Source organism: Amblyomma mixtum, chromosome 3 (assembly GCF_055824585.1).
Source record: "Amblyomma mixtum isolate Tamu chromosome 3, ASM5582458v1, whole genome shotgun sequence".
NCBI lineage: Eukaryota > Metazoa > Arthropoda > Arachnida > Ixodida > Ixodidae > Amblyomma > Amblyomma mixtum.
This window is the reverse complement of record NC_143014.1, coordinates 62753348-62769953: the sequence shown is the minus strand read 5'-3', so window position 1 is coordinate 62769953 and position 16606 is coordinate 62753348. Positions and strand designations below refer to the sequence as shown.

At 50.0% G+C, this 16606-nt stretch overlaps 1 protein-coding gene across 1 annotated transcript in view; it reads right to left on the bottom strand.

Annotated features, from left to right (window-relative positions):
* Positions 1-8842: 8842 nt before the first annotated feature.
* The window catches only part of LOC149350401 (uncharacterized), a 42475-nt gene continuing 34711 nt past the window's right edge, over positions 8843-16606 (bottom strand). The window contains exon 11 of the mRNA XM_089575529.1: positions 8843-9068. Within this exon, the coding sequence (XP_089431655.1) occupies positions 8843-9068 (226 nt within the window). The remainder of the gene's footprint in view (positions 9069-16606) is intronic.

The following is a 16606-nucleotide window of genomic DNA, read 5'->3' as shown; positions in this document are numbered from 1 at the left end:
CACTGCTGCAACTCGTCATACACCAAGAGGCACTTTGCCAACGCATTTCTTGCCAACGACAAAAATTATACTAGATGTGAAATGTCGAAGAACAATCTTGGTATAAATCAAAGATTTATACTAAGATTTATCGACTAAGTGTTCGCTTTAAACTAAAAACCAAAAATAACATGTCATATTCAACATCTGGCAAATCTGAAAGAAAAAGCGATTTACCCTTTTAGAGAGCCTGAAACCTGGTTGGTGCGTACACTGCGCATAAATACTGGTAAACAGCGCCTGCAATATACACTTCCTTCTCTTCTAAATGCATACAAATTTGCCAATTTCAACTTGTTTACGTGCACTTATCGTGAATTGTGTTGCTTATACGTAGACTGTGTTACAAAATGTTTTTTTTTCCTTTAAACTGCTCTAAATGGCATTTTTGCTTTCTCTAATTTGTATTGTTTCTTCATAGTGCTTGTTGTACTGCTACAAGATAATTATGTAATGGTGTTTGGATGACCATGTAAATTGCACATATGTACAAACCAGACATAAGATTGTTCTTGGTGTTAACAAAGCGTTTTACTGTGAATTGTTTTTTTTTCGTCGACTGTCACTGCTGCCCGGTATAAGGGGGCTGCGGCTCAGTCAAGCTGTCTATGACAGCTTTTTCTGCAGCTCCTCTGTCACTTTTTGGAAGAAATAAAAATGATTGATTGATTAATTGATGGAAATGTTACATACCTGCACATTTGTCGAGAAGAAACCTTTCCTGCTCTTGCACACTTTAGCGTTGTCTCTGTTGGGGCTTTTTGTGGGCATATGCATACAGCCAATGCACACAGTAACGCCGGGGAAACCTCCGATGCCGTAAAATCTTGTCATCGTCGGCTTTGCTTCAGAAACACTCGGCAGGCGGACGCACTTCAGAAAGAGACGCACACAGATCATTTACGTCCCTACCCAAATGCTACTGCTGACAGCAGGCTGAGAAATATTCGCCAAATCTCCCACCACAGTCTGCATCACGCCACTTCCGTAGAACCGGTGCGGGATGAGGAGCTTCAAGTGCGGCCGGTAGCGGAGATCCTCTGTTGTCTGCACTCGCATGTATCTGCAGCTCTTGCAGAATAGCCAGCACACAGCTTGTTCGGAAAAGCGATATCGGGCCAAGAATTCCTGGTCGTTGTAGCGCTCGAGTAGGTACAGCCCATCGGCCGGACGCCGTTGTCGCGCAACCGCGGCAGCTCGTACACACGGCAGCGCAAAAGTTCACGTGCGCGGCGCAAAAACCTGACGTAGCTTTAAAGTTGCCGTTCTGGGTGATGAACAGAATTGCCTGCATTACTTCCTGTTTCCAGCGGCACAGGAATGTAGCACCTGGACGAACTCAGGTACACCGTGTTCGGGAAAGCTGAAGAGCAGCGTCCCAACGCGCACACACAGGCAACGATCAGAATTGATTGATTGTAAAACATTTTATTCGCCGGGAAGAGCTTGGCAAGAGGTCGCGTTAAGTGGTCGAGAGTACATAGCCCTCGACGACTTTGTCAGCCCACTCCACCGCCAAAACTTGCGTTCTGGGGTCAGAGCTAGCCAGCACGGTCTCCCACCGCTCGAGAGAAGGAGCTGTAACTAGATCACCCGGAGGTGGCTCTATTTTGCAGTCCCACAGGATGTGATCGTAGGTAGCACGGTGGCCACATCGGGCTTCTTCGATTATCCGCCTCTGGCAGCCCGCGGGTTGCTTGCGGGCTGCCCGAGCGCGCTCGATTTTCTCGGGTTGCTCCGCCCACTTCCGGTGGCTGCCCGGAACGCGTTCGTTTTTCTCTGGCTGGGCGGTTTCGGGCTGCCAGCCGGCGGCCAGACTCGCCAGGACGATTTTGTGCTGGCAGCGCTCGGGCAGCTAGCAGACGACAGAGAGGTGTACGGTAGCGGGAAGCTCGCGCGGCCATTTTTATAAGGACTAGAAGGACCGCGGTTCTTCATGCGATGTTTTGCGCGATGCAGGCGCTTGTTTCGACTAGGCCACGGTGCATATCGACTGTGTCGCCTGCAATGGCACCTTTTGCGGTAGTTCTCGGTGTTTATTGATATGTTTTGCGTGCGTATGCGCGATCATATTTCGATCGTCTCACCACCTCGCAAGCACAATTGCTCGCTTCATATTACGATCGCATACCAGCTGATTCACAAAATATTTCGGCTGTTAATTTCGTGCGCCCGGCGGATATTGCGATGGTGTTCGAGGCCTTTCATGAGAGCAACCGGATTCCAGTTCCGAGTACGCGTTCAGACGCGCGCATATATGCATGTGCTGAACGTGTTTTACGAAGTGTTGGTTGAGCGCGATACGGGAGCGTATGGTCTTCGTTGCGTTTGGCGCAGTGCTAAAGTGGATATGCTTTGAAAAACGCTTGACTGAAGCATGTCCTATATTAAAAGCCCTCACGAGCACATTGCTCGAGACATCTCTGCGGGCAATAATTGTCGCGTCGACCAAGTGCTGATTCTGTCGTCGCCAACTGTTGTACAGCTTCATGCTCGGGCCTTCTGCCACATATGCTCAAAATATCTGAGAATTACCCTAGGCATGCACCTCCTCGCGTTTGGCTCATTTAAAAAAGAAATAAATATGAGCTCTAGCGCTGATCGTCATGCAAACACACGCGGAACGTGAGGCGCCGACACGCAGGGCTTTATTGTAGCGCCTTTCATTCCAGTGCCAGTTCTCTGCTATAAAGCTGTATTATTATAGAAACGACGCAGCTAAATTTATACAGTGCACCCGCTTGTTCTGGGGGGCGTTCAACAAGCTGCATGCGCTTTTGCCGAGATTATGCGTTCCTTGCCCGCAGCAAAAGCCGGCGGCCGACAGACTACAGTTGAACGAACGTATCCCGATTCTTTTCTGCTTACAGCTTACAGGAAGCAAGTTACCAGCGTAGAACGACCACAGCAGAGTCCACCAGGGTGGATCGTCGGCGGTCATACCAGTCATATATACTTACTGCGTAGTAAGCAAACACGCAATAATCCGAGAGTACGGCTTGTCGTTTGATAAACAACGCACGGGCAGTTTTTCCGTCCTATGCTTGAAGCTTACACAGTGCACCGAAGGCACACGCTCGCGTTGTCGTTGCCGATGTATACGAGTGCGAGCTTGATCAGCTGCATGTTCTACAGTCTGCGGCACGCAGCCCTCAATAACTGCGAGTCGTTGTTTTCGATACCAAGCAGCCGATTCCTACCTTTCGCGCGTGAGACGCAGAACGCGAAGCTAGAGAGAGAGCATCTGCCCTCCGTGATCCGCGACTTGCTTGCCGCCGTGATTGCCGAAAGGCTGGTTCCGGTGGCCGCCAGCCCACGTGATCATGATGCGTTTTCCTGTCAGAGGCGAACTTGCGGGCCGCCAGCGGGCTGCCCGAGCGCGGTTAATCGAAGAGGCCCAGTGTTTGCAGTTTGGGTTGTAAAGATCTGGATAAATTTGCGCGAGGAGTGATGGGGTGCGTATCGATCTCGTCTGTAGACGACGCCACGTAACCTCTTGTTCTTTAGTAAGTCTTTTGTCTGGAGGGGGGAAAATTCTCCTCTCTAGTTTAAAATGATTGGTGAGATCATGATATGTGATCATGGAGTCCTTCGTGAAATTCAGGGAGCCAGACTCATCCACTGCCCGGTCGACGAAACCTCGGGCTTTATTGTGGGCTGCCTCGTTCCCCGGATTCCCCGAATGGGCTGGGACCCATATCAATTCGGAATAATTTGGTGAGAATTTGGTTGCGTTAAGGATTCTAAGGGAGGTGTTTGTAATTCGCCCTTTAGCGAAATTATTGATACCCATTTTGGAATCGCTGAAGATGATGCTCCCTTGGGTATGCGCTAGGGCGAGGGCTATAGCCGCCTCTTCTGCCGTTTCAGAGGATTTCGTTTTGATTGTCGCCGAGACGATGTGGTCACCATTCTCGTTCACAACCACAATTGCAAAGGCATTGGTATTTTTGTATTCTGCCGCATCTACATAAAGTGTTCCAGCGCACTGTCTGTATTTGTTATGTAAGGCTTTGGCTCTTGCTTGTTTTCTACCCTCATGGTGTAGGGGGTGCATGTTTTTGGGGAGTGGTTTGATTAGTAGGGCCGTCCTATAGTCGCGGGGTAAATCTACTTTAGCATCGTTATTCGTAGGTTGAAAGTTAATTCCGAGCCTGGTAAGAATACTCCTGCCAGTTCTGGAATTGGCTAATCGCGCTGTTTGAGCCATTAAATGGGCTTCTTTCAGTTCATTGTAGGTGTTATGTATTCCTAACCTCATAAGCCTTTCAGTTGAGGCATTTAGTGGGAGTCCTAACGTAGCCTTATAGGCCTGCCGTATCATACTATCCAATTTGTCCTTTTCTGCTTTCGAAAATTTGAGATAAGGGGTGGCATAGAGTATCCTGCTTAGCGCAAAGGCCTGCACTAGTCGGCATAAATCTCTTTCCCTCACCCCTTGTCTGCGGTTAGCTATGCGGCGGATTAATCGCGCCGTCGCTTCTACCGTGCGTTTTAGCTTAGTGAGTGTGTCAGTATTCTTTCCATTTGTTTGTAAATACAACCCCAGTATCCTCATGGTCTGTACCTCTTTGACAGATCGTGTTGCAAAGCGAATATCTATCTCTGCAAATTTGGTAGTAACGAGGCCTTGGAAGGTTGCTTGTTCTGTTGATATAGCGCTAGTTCTCTCTGACAGAGTATTGATGTCTGCCCTGAGTTTGGTAGGCGCTTTCGACGGCTGCGGGGTGTCGGCTTTCGAAGCCTCGGCCTTTCGTTTGGATTCCTCGCCTTCTTTTGTAGGAAGCGGTCTTTTAGTTGCTATTCTGGCGTCTGTGTCCGTCGCGTTATGGGCCGAAGACTGGGACGCGGTGGAGGGAGTGTGGCAAATGGCGTCTGTTTCCATCGCACTATTGGTCGAAGCCTGGGACGCGGTGGGTGGCGTTCTAGCCGCAGTGGCATTCTGTACCTGATGCGCTTGTAACAGGCGTTTAATGTCAGCCAACTCTTTTTTAAGGCTGGCAATTTCTCTGTCTCGGGATTGTAGTTTTATCTGAAACTCCTTCTCTCGAGCGTCAATAGATTGGGAGGCCTCTGCTGGCCAGCTCACCTTTTTGTTGGAGCGGCTATCGCTGCGTCCGCGGCTCGAGCTTCGCTTGTCGTTCCCTGCAGGGTTCCCCAGGGGCGGGAAGGAGCTGGAGTTGTTCCGGCTGTGGCTGCCTCCTTTTCCGGTAGCACCCTGTTCCTTCTTTCTGGGCCTAGATTGGTGTCCGTGTAGTGATGAGTCGTTGTCCCCTTGCTTGGGTGCCTGGTTGCCATGGGGCGTTCCTTGTTTGTTCCTGTTGATCAGCCGGAATTTGCAGTTCCGGCTGCCTGTGTTGTGGCCCCCGTTGCAGACGATGCAGACGGGTTGGCAGGTTGGCTGTTCTCCCTCAGGTGGAGGCGAGTGATTTTCTCCGCAGCGGCGGCAAAGGTTCGTTGTAGGTTTGTAGCAGACGTCGGCCCGGTGTCCTACCCTCCTGCAGTTGTAGCATACTTCATGTTGCTCCCTGAAGGGGTGGACCCGAAAGACGCCGCACTGATAGATTACTATCAGATAGATTAACGATCAGAAACAAAAAACCGACGGCGCTCGCTCATACGGCCCGCGCTGCGCACGGGCGAGCAGCACGGCGTGCGCAAAAGAGCGTACCGCGTGCAGAGTTTTGCAGAGAAGCTTGCCTTCAGTTAGAGGAGCGGGGTTAGGAAGCATGAAGGTAGCATGCCGGCTACCTTAGCGTAGGGAAGCACCAAGGAGCCCCTAACTTAGGGCTCCTTAATAAGGGACGTTTCAGAATTGACATAAGGTCGCCTTACGGTGTTTGAGGCGCCCTTAGTAAGGTAAGGAGCGTTTTAGAATTCGGGCCAAGTCTTTTTGGGGTTATGTGACAGAGTGTGGCAGTATGGAATGAGTGCGTCTCTTTGCTTCTTTCTTTATTCTCTCGAGCTTCTTCACAGTGACTGTCTTTTTTTTTACCTGCTTTTGAAGCTTCTGGGAGACGGAAATTAAAGAAGTTGGCAGGGTAGCATGCCTCTGATAGTCTATTACACTGTTTTTCAAAGCTTGAAAGCATGACATGATTTTTTGAGCGCATTAGAAATACACAGACTAGCAATGGCTCGCATCACCGATTTGGAACGAGTTGAATGATAAGGAACGACCGGTTTCTTATTACTTGGTTCATAGATCCAACATGTGTGGTGGACTTGCAATTGCAGCTTGATATCTAGAAATCTTATAATGCGTTCTTCAAGCAACTCCTGTGTTAAGGGGTCAGTCAACTCACGGAGGTGAGTGCATAAATAATGGCCTATTCTGGTAGTTGGCAACCTATAACGTCAATAATTAAGGAACTGCTCCCGGTTTAGACAGGAATTTATATTTTAATTTGGCGTTAAAAGTCGCGTAAAGATGCATGGCGGCGACCCCAACCGTTCTTTTTGTTGCAGCAGGTGGCAGAGTTTTTTTGTAGAAGCTTAAGTGAATATACTACGTACCCTTAGTATGCCCCAATGTCACAGAAACGTACGTTTTGTTCTAGTAAACTGTAGAAGGCGTACCGCTCGCTTTTTCTGTGAATCACATGAATATTTGTAGTCTAACTTTGCTTAATCATATTTTTAAAAGTGTTTTTTGAAAAAAAGAAGGGCCTCACCGACGCCGCCGCTACGCGTGCATTGGCGCTTGCGTCTGTATGTCTGCTATAAGGGCGCGTTCACACTTGCCCAAAAACCCGGTGAGTGAAATGGATTCGCTGGCCTCAAAAACTAGGACCTGTTTTCATCTGTTGACGCCCGGGTGAGGCGGAACAGCCGCGCCGGTGCTGTTTCTCGCTTTTGCAGACCACCTCGTCGCTCAATCCTACGCAGATACAGTGAGAAAAGGGCATAGATTTGCGCTGTCTACGTTCCATAAGCGTATGCATGCTTAGGTACGCTAAACGCAGGCGCATTCACACTTTTAGTTCAGCGTATGCTAGCAGAGACGCAAAAAATTATGGGAGCACTTTGCCAATCTTAAGTGCGGCAAGGCGAAAGCCTTTGGCCTTGCCGGCTGCGATTCTAGCTTCGCAGGTAGTCGTCGTCGCTGCGTAGCAGGAGAAACAGCATGCTTACGTTTACCCGCACCGCGAGACTTCATTTGTACGGCGACACACTAGGAGGGAGGTTGCACGCAACCGACGCGTCGACAGCTGCGAGGCGTCTCACACAAGGGAGGGGCGCACGCGCAGGCCGACCTCGAGTGTGAGGTTACCCTCTCCCGTCCCTATATCGACGTCTGCGCTATATCGACGCATTTGGTTGTTTTCTTTTTTTTTTGGGCTATAATTGGCTGTAATTAACTAATCACTCTACAGTCGTCAAAATTGGCATTTGGGTTACATTTTGTCCCCTCTATCTGATGCTACCATTAGTTTTCTCCTATCCTGATCAGTTGCCGCGTTATTCGTGGAAGACAGCGTTACACCGGACGTGACCTTGGCCGCGAATATGAGCCATTAAAGGCTTTCGCCTTAAAAATAAATTCGGCCTATAGTGCCGCCATCTGGTTGTTAGTACGGGAACCATTACTGCAAACGAACCGACTCTCCTCTTAAGCCTAGAAGCGGCAGTATCGTCACTCTAATGAAAAAAAAAAGCAATTTTATCACTTATACGTTTTCTTATAGGTGAGGTGAGACGTAACGAAAGACCGGTGCCCCATTTATGGCCAGTGAACGCACTGAAAAAGGCAGCAACAACGAGAATTTACTCCGAAGCCAGGGGTCTGGCTTCGAAGCATGGAGGAAAAAAAAACTTTTTCACCGACATCGAAATGCGGGTGCCGCGGCCGGGATCGAACTCGCAACTTTCGGGTCAGCAGCCAAGCACCAAATAACACCAATCGTTAGGGTAAAGGCCGTTCTGGTAAAGGGCGTCAACAGCGATGACGGAGAACACTGTCGTCATCGCTGTTGACGCCCTTTACCAGAACGGCCGTTGCCCTAACTCAGCAGGCTTTTGGGGTCCAGTCCGCCCAAAGACAGATTTCTGGAAAGTGCAAGTCATGAGGCTGCCGAGTTTGCTCGAGCTTGCGCAGATCCGCCGACTGACACTCGGGCACCAAGCGCAGGCACGACCCCGCCACCCCCCCACCCCCCTCCCCCCTCCCACTTTTCTCCTGAAAGGTTGGTTGCGGACCACTCAGCCCGACGGACAGAAACCCTCGACTAGAAGGAGACCACCCACGGGGCCTTCCTTTTGTCCAGTAAAGTTGTTTCGAGGCCCAGGGCTCTTCTGCTCTGGCGCCACCATGACACAGGACGATCACAAGAGGACTTGTTCCGAGCAGCGACCGCTAGCGCTCTCGTAAAAGTGCCAGTTTTCAGCACTTTATAACGCACTTGGTCGGCTGATTCCCAATTTTGCGCTAATCAAAGCTGCTTTACGCTAAGTGGCTGCCACACAAACGCGCCAGTGGAAGCGCGCAGTGCGGTTTACGCCTTCAGGTACTTGTGACGGCCGCGCAAAGAAAAGACAGCGTACGGAGCTGCGATACCAATGCGAGGGTAGAATCTTTGGCGAGGGATTAAGGGACACAGAAAGACGCACGCAACACAGGCGCTATGCGTTGTGTGCGTCTTTCTGCGTCCCTTGTCCCGTTTGGCGCTACCTCACATACCATACCAATGCGTTTCAGGCGACAACATCCGGCCATCCGACTGGCAGGTGCTAACTGCAGTTGCGCCGTGCGATGCCATCGTCACGACATCCAGACATCCATTCTGGCCGGTAGAGTGTCCCTTTATTTGTAAACCAGCCTCTCCGGCGGCTTACGGACCCGCGTGCTTCGGCGCGGCGGCGGCTTTGGCGATGACTTTGTGCGCGCCGGGGGCCTCGGCTTAGCCGCTGGGTGGTCCGGGGGCGGCAGGTGGCCTGGGGACGCCGTGTGGCCAGGAGAAGAGGGAGTGACCACAGCAGCTGGGGGTGGTGCGCCTTCGGATAGCAGGCCGCCACCTGTTGTCATGTGGCTATGGAAAGGGATGGGATACATGTTAATAGCAGTTCTACGTGTGTGAAGAAACTGCTGCCGCCCTTAAACCATGACCCGATGCATTTACAGTCTGACAGGTCGTACACTGCAATGTCATCGGTGCTTGAACTTTGTATCGCGTACTTCCGGATCAAGCTGCATTTTATTCCGATTTTATTCAGACTTAGCTGAGTCTGCATAGGAGCGCATAGCCCTGCGTGTGGGCATCCAGGATTGAACTTGCTGAGCTGGTGTTTCAGGGGCAGAACACTAGAAAAACGAACTAACCTTTGTGGGTGTAAAATAGAGTAAGCTATCTTCTAGCGCGCTTCTTTTTAGGGGCAGGGTGTTATGCCCAGCTCCTGGCGAATATTTACATGAATAAAACTACGGAAAACACATGGTTGGAAACGGAAACGAATTCTCTCTTGAAAACATGTCAACTTCCAGGAGTTAACAATATTTTAACCGACGTGTCAGTCTCCTCTATTTGGTAATCTGAAGACCTCCGGTGGTGCGTTTAAAGGCCTCCTCCCATTGCCGTGACCCAAGCACCGTTGGGCGGTTTGAAACGCAAGCTGATAGATGATATTGCCACTTATCATTGTAGTGTTTGTTCGTTCACGCTCAAGGCTGCAGGAAAGGGCTGTTATCATTTTTGTTCGTTACGCGAGAAGCGACCAGTCTAATCTCGATTGATCGCAGCCATGAAAGCATGGATCGCAGCATGGTGTTTTCCTGACTGCTGGACTGCCGTCACTACAACGTGACAATATCGCCTGTACCACCGTCCGCAGACTTGACACGAACGCTCGAATGCGGGGCTTGGACTGACATATGCGTCGCTGAGCGCTGGATGTTTGCGGCGGCTGATGAATGCCGATGGCCTGCTGCCACTTTATAATGGTGGAATTACCGGCAAACGCTCAGCGCTTATAATTAATCCAAGTCACACGCTCGAGCGGCGGTGGTTAGTCAGCGGGCGGCGGTACACCTGGATAGTTGGCGGTGCCCGTAATGTTTTGCGCGAAAGTTTATTTTATTAAATCATACAACTACCGTTGATACGGACGACTTGAAGAATGGACAGTTTTGCTGGAGGCCAGAATTGCAATGTATTTACTCTTTAATCTGGAAACTCGTTCTCCGGACATTGGACTGGCTGAAAATGCACGCCGCCCGTTGTGGCCAATGTCTTTTTGTCGCGTTAACTGCACAGCGATGAAAACAACCTCGGCTGTCCCCACCAGACCTTTCCTTTCCTGTAATTTCGTGGAGCATACATGAGGAAGGTGTTTTAAACTTGCCACTTTATCACTTTGGCAAGCGCTCAAAGCATGTCTTTCATGCATTCCTACTATCCTTCTTCCCCTCACCCTCTACTGGTCATGCTAGATAAGCCGGCTGATCGGTACGAATAAACGATTCCTATCCCGAGCGCCCGTCTGTTTTGCACGGAAGCACGATACGCGGAATGCGCGCACCAGCTATGTAACTGTGCCGATGAGCGCAGAGCGAACCCCCGACGTGAGCCAACGTCGAACGGTGGTCAACAATGAGCCGCTGGACACAACCGCTTCGGCCATGACACATCGCCAGCTTCCAGAGTATGACGACCGCGGTCACAACTGGAGGGCGTATCTTACGAAAGTTGAAGCCTATTTCGAAGCAACCGGAACAGGCGATTCAGAGAAGAATAGGGTGTTCTGAATTGAGCACACGTACAGGAAAAGTTGCACCGAAGTAGTTAAATCCACTGCAGTACGAAGAAGTAATCGAAGTCCTAAGTGCGTATTGACCCGAAACGCCTCCAACTAACGAAAAGTTTCCGCTTTTTCAAACGGCGCCAATTTGAAGGTAAGTTCGTGCAGATCTTGTTTTTTTATTTGTATCTGTGCTCATGCCCGTGCTCATGCCTGCTTGGAGTCGAGAGACTCTGCAGTATTAAATAAATAAATAAATGTATTGTTGAAATTGCCCAAATAGTGGTTAGCTGACACTTCGTAAACATGCTCCATAGGACGCTTCGCGCCAAGATAGTTTGCGGCGGCAGGTCAAGTGTCTTGCAGAAGCAGCTGTTGGCGAAGACAGACCTCACCCTATAGGAGGCCGAAGGAATAGGGCTCAGCTGAGAGGCAGCAGAGAAGGGTGCCAACGCGATTTCTTCGGAGTTGAATGCCGTAATGAAGATAAGCACGCGGCGACCGACTTTCGAGAAGCCGGTATTAGTGTGGACGGTGCGGAAGCACAAAACACAATGGAAACGTCTTTACGTTGATAAAAGATCTGTACGGTTACCTTGCACAAAAAAAGTGTCAGAGTGACGTAAGCAAGGAACGCCAGAAAACCCATGCTCGAAGCAGATCAACCCTTGAATGTGAAAGAAAACCTTGGATGACGCGGCCGACAGGATGCGCGTTTGTACTTTAGTTGCATCTCGGAAATCTCAATTGGAACCTCCGCTTCGCTGATCTTTCACGTGGTGCGACAGCGATATACAGATGATCGTCGATACTGGTTCGGCTCTGTGTGTTGTGCCTAGGCAACTTTTTGAGTAGTACAGTCGCGGGTAAAAAAGATTAGCACACACGACGGAACACCAGAGTGCCGGGATGACAACGCGTGGCGCTGCGGGTGGCGAAGAGGCTGATAACGAGAGTGCCGGGCCGTTCCCATTCTACAGTATTAGGGGGGTTCAGTGGACTGTCACGGACAGCAAAATTACTGGCTAAAAGCAGCGCTATCATCTATTGTTCCCGCGAGTTCCTTTTGACAAACCATCGCGGACATAAAAAAACAGTAATAAAAAGGAGCAATCATTGCTCATGATAACCGAGCCAAAATAAATGCCGCAAGCACAGTCACGTAGGGTCGGCACTTCAACGCTCGGGCGGTGCACGCTTGATAAAGCTTACTTCCTGCCGTCCCCCCCTAGGCTGCAAACATGGAAGCGGCCCGTTAGGCAGGTCTGCGTACCGCAGCGCCGCGTGGTGAGATATACGAATTCTAATCGCCAGTGATTTTTTGCTCGCGACTGTACAAGAAGAAACAATGGCCACCATTGTCGCCATGGCACATTAAACTTTCCTGTTACCTAGGGACTTTGCCAGTATTGGGGCAATTGGATTATGCCCGTTTCTTATAACGGGACTGTCGTCGAGGGCTCAGTAATTGTTCTCGAGTGCTCAGGGCCAAGCTTCTTTGGATGCGACTTTATATCAAAACTCAGCAACGGAAGGTCGCCAGTCCTCAACGTCGTGGCGAAGCTGGAGGAGAGCCCAGGAAAGAACTGCACATCAGCCGTGGATGATGTGATCTCGGACTTCGAAGGCGTCTTCAGCGCAAAAATTGTGCCTGATAGACGGACCGCCAGTGCATCTTCAACTTAAAGAAGCCGCACCAAAATTCCGTAAGGCTTGTTTTCATACATTTGCTTGATGCGACAAGGTATCCAAAGAGGTTGAAAGGCTTGAAACCATCGGAGTGCTGTCCCCTAACACAAGCAGAGTAGGCGACACCGATTGTGCTGATACTGAAACGTGATGTCACTGTTAGAATCTGCGCAGATTGCAGAGTAACCCTAAATTCTGCATGCGAGTTGGAGCAATGCCTGATACCTGTTATTGATGACATTTTTGCGTCTTTGAATGGTGGCGAGCAGTTCAGCACGCTTGACCTGCGTGACACCTGTAATGAAATCCCTCTGGATGACAAGTCCAAGAAACTGTGCGTAATCAATACGCACCGCGGATTGTTCCGCTGCAATCGTTTGCCTTTCTATATTGCTTCCGCACCAGCTATTCTCCCGCGGAAAATCGACACTGTCTTGCAGGGCTCAGCAGGTGTCCAGACTACCTCGACGATATTGTGGTATCGCAAAAACGTGGAGGGACATTAAGGCTTGTGCGCCAGCGTTTCCGAGAGCACGGGGTTAAGCTCAGATTGGAGAGATGTAAATTTCGCCAGGCATAAGTTTCCTACTTAGGTCACCGATTCGACCGTGAGGGTTTACATCCGACGGAGTGGCATATCGAAGGAATCGTGCAAGCTCCCAGTTTTGATGTGCAGGAGCTGCACGCATTTCTGCGCATGATTACATTTTACGCAAAGTTTATCCAAACTTATCATCCGTCCTTGCACCTTTGTACAAGCTATAAAAGAACACACGATTGGTGTGTGAACACGAGCAGGAGGCAGAATTTTTTGCAAGCTAAACAAGGCCTTCGTCGCGGAGGGGTACTTACCCATTCCAGTCCGGCTGTAGCCCTTAAGTTGGACGGGGACACGTCCCAACGCGGGATTGGCACCGTACTATTGTATGGTAAGGTGAAAAAGTCCACAGCCTTCCTTTCGCGTATCTTAACAAATGCTGAACGGAATTACTGGCAACTTGAACGCGAAGCCCTTGCCCTTGTATTAGGCGTAACAAAGTTCGGGTATTTTCTCGTAGTTCGGGCGTGCACACTTACCGACCATCAGCCTCTCCTGGGATAGCTGCGCAAGCAGACATGCCAACGCGGGTACCACACGACAAAGGAGTGAAGCGCGCGGTCCCTCGAGCAGATACCTCACGGCCAGCGGTTGCATCACCGACTAATTCGTCAACGGCGCAAGGAGAAAGGAACTGTCCGCAGCAGGAGGAGCCAGAAAACTCATCTATGCAGCCACCATGCACGCCGCGGAAATTGCAACGTTCCAAGCGCCTAAAGGAGCGCATACTGCGACTTTATTATTAAGGGAACAGAAATGTTGCAGGCGTCCCACCTTATCACTTGGCAAACGCTCAATCTGGGTGCCTCTCACGCATTTTCTCGATCTGCTCCTGAACCTTTACCGATCATGCTGTACAAACCGGCTGATGTGTACGAATAAAGAATTCCAATCCTGGACATCCATCTGTGTTCCACGGAAACACGGCACGAGCAATGCGCATACCAGATATGTAACAGAATGTAGTGTGAAAGTGCCTGTGTGATGGCCTTTCTATTTCAGTGGTTTCATCTTTGGCAGTGCCCTAATATTCCCGGTGGACTCGCCTTACCATTTGCCGCATTGCATGAATGGCTTTGAAAAAAATCTCTGCCGTTTGTGCTACGTTGAAGGCCGCTTTCAGCAGTCCGTGTACAGGCACGTACGAGCGGTCACTGCGTTGCGAACACTCCGAGGACAAGCGCCATCACGTGTCTCACGAAACGTGTTATTGTTATGATGGCGACCAGAATAACGCTCTTAATGCTCAAAAGATTTTGAAAATTTTTCACTAGCTTCCAGACCACACGTAGATGAAGACCTTACTCGTGGACTGTATTTTTAATGCAGGAATGCAATTAACTGCTACATTTTCACGTCTCTGTCCGGATATTTTTGTCCGCCTGTCCGTCTGTCCGCCCAGACAACGAGAGTACTCGAGCAGATAAAATCCTCGCGGAAAGGTGCAGGTTTAGGTGGGATTCGACTCAACGCCCGTGAAGTTCCAGTATGGTAAGTGCACGCACAGGCCTTTTGTCATGACGCGAGCCGACAGTACTGCCACTGCTGGCACCTGACTGCTGCTACTGATATGGAACGAGGAGGAGGAGGAAAGTGTACGGGCCTGACCACAGGCTTCCACTGGACCGTTATCACTGCCGCTTGCAGATAGAGCAGCCATGGCCACCAAAGCGACTGCTGCAGCAACAGGTACCCCCGAAAACCACCACCTCATCTGAGAAGCTTTTGGTGAAGTTTTTTTAAAAGGCCACTGCACCGTTCAGGTATCGTGAGAACAGCTGCAGCCTACCTTATCAATGAGGCTGATGAGACTCATGTGAGCTTCCCGTCCGTGCAGCTGCGATGCAAATAAGTTGCTTTCGTGAATAAAACGTGACCTGCGTGTCTGTGTTTTTCACAAACTTTGCCAAACAATATTTTCGCGAAATTTCTACTTAACCCATTACGTCTCAAACTGTTCTGCAACAAGAAAGATACAAAATACCGAGCTTTACAGTTTGGTTTTTTGATCTGAGTTTAGGAAGAGCATAAATGACTGAAACAGTGAGAAACTGAACTTTTTTTGTTCACGAAACACTAAAAAAATGATTAAAAAATGCAAAAAAATTTCGCCTTCGCTGCAGTATATTTGCCGCAGTTTCGTGTCGCGGCACATCTCTCTTTAGAGTTCCTGGTAATGCGACGGCCGCTTGATGCAAAGCGTGCGTTGCTTATCAACCGGCCGCGGTAGGGCCTGAAGCGTTCATCTGAAAAGTTCACTTTCACCCGTTGTTTACAAAAGTTGAAAGTAATAGCTGGTGCGAGGGAGCAGGTCTAGAACCGGAAAGGTTGCATTGGTATGCTACTCTCTAAACAGCGCACCAAGCACTGCTGCACACCACAGTCTTCGCATCACGTTCGGGTTTCTTTTCGCACGCTTCTCGTTTTTTCACCCTCCGACCGGTTTGAAGCAAATGAAGCAGCGGCGTGTAGATACCGCGGAGAGCGATACCCATAGACCTGGCGCCTGATGGTCGCGCACACTTCCTTCTTTGTTTGCGTGGCTGAAGATTTTCAGCCATCCGAATCTCTACTGCGTTCAGCCTGAAGTCCAAATAGTTTATAGTTTACAGGATTTTAACGTCCCAAAGCGACTCAGGCTGTTAGGGATGCCGTAGTGAAGGGATCCGGAAATTTCGACCACCTGGAGTTTTTTAACGTGCACTGACATCGCACAGTACACGGGCCTTCTGAAATTTCGCTTGCATTGAAATTCGACCGCCGCGGCCGGGACCGAACCCGCGTCTTTCGGGTCAGGAGCCGAGCGCCATAAACACTGAGCCATCGCGGCGACTGAAGTCCAAATGGGTCTCCTTCATACCTCAAATCGACACATTTTCGTTTTCGAGCCTTAATTCTGTGCAGTTTCGTCCGCGCGAGAATCATTCCATTTTGCAGGCCACCATACCCAGCATCCAAATTATTTTCGTCAGGATTTGCCGGACCATCAAGTTTTTATTTTTTTGCGTCCTGTGTTAGTGGCTGCGTGTACTAGAGGCATTGGGAAAACTGCTGTTGTTGTTGTTGTTGTGGCTGAGAGAAGGATGAAAAGGAAATTGCACGGGCCTGCTACTGGCTCGAGCCAAGCCACCACCGCTGCCACGTGCAGATAGAGGAGAGATAAAAGAGCAGAGGAAAGAGAAAAGGGAAGGAAAAGACGCGCGTCGCAGCAACAACTGCGTCCGCCGGAGCGGACGCTGCTCAAAAAACAGATAAGCGGCCGAAGCCGCGCTCGCCGAAGCGAGGATAGATTTCTCTTCGATACAAGGTGCGGACCTTCGCGAGCGACGACGTGCCTAGCTGGTCTTCGGAGAGCGCGGTACAAACATGCGGGAGTGAACCCAGCTCATATTCGGTAGCGAAGAGGTCAAAACTTCAGCAGCGAGAGGAAGTGGTTGTGTCGTGTCAATTGGTCCCATCCTCGCGTTCGTCTTTTTGGTGCTTCGTCTTTATGGTGCTTGTAGTCCTTGCATGAGTCATGCAGTCCTTCAGTCATGTATGACTGGG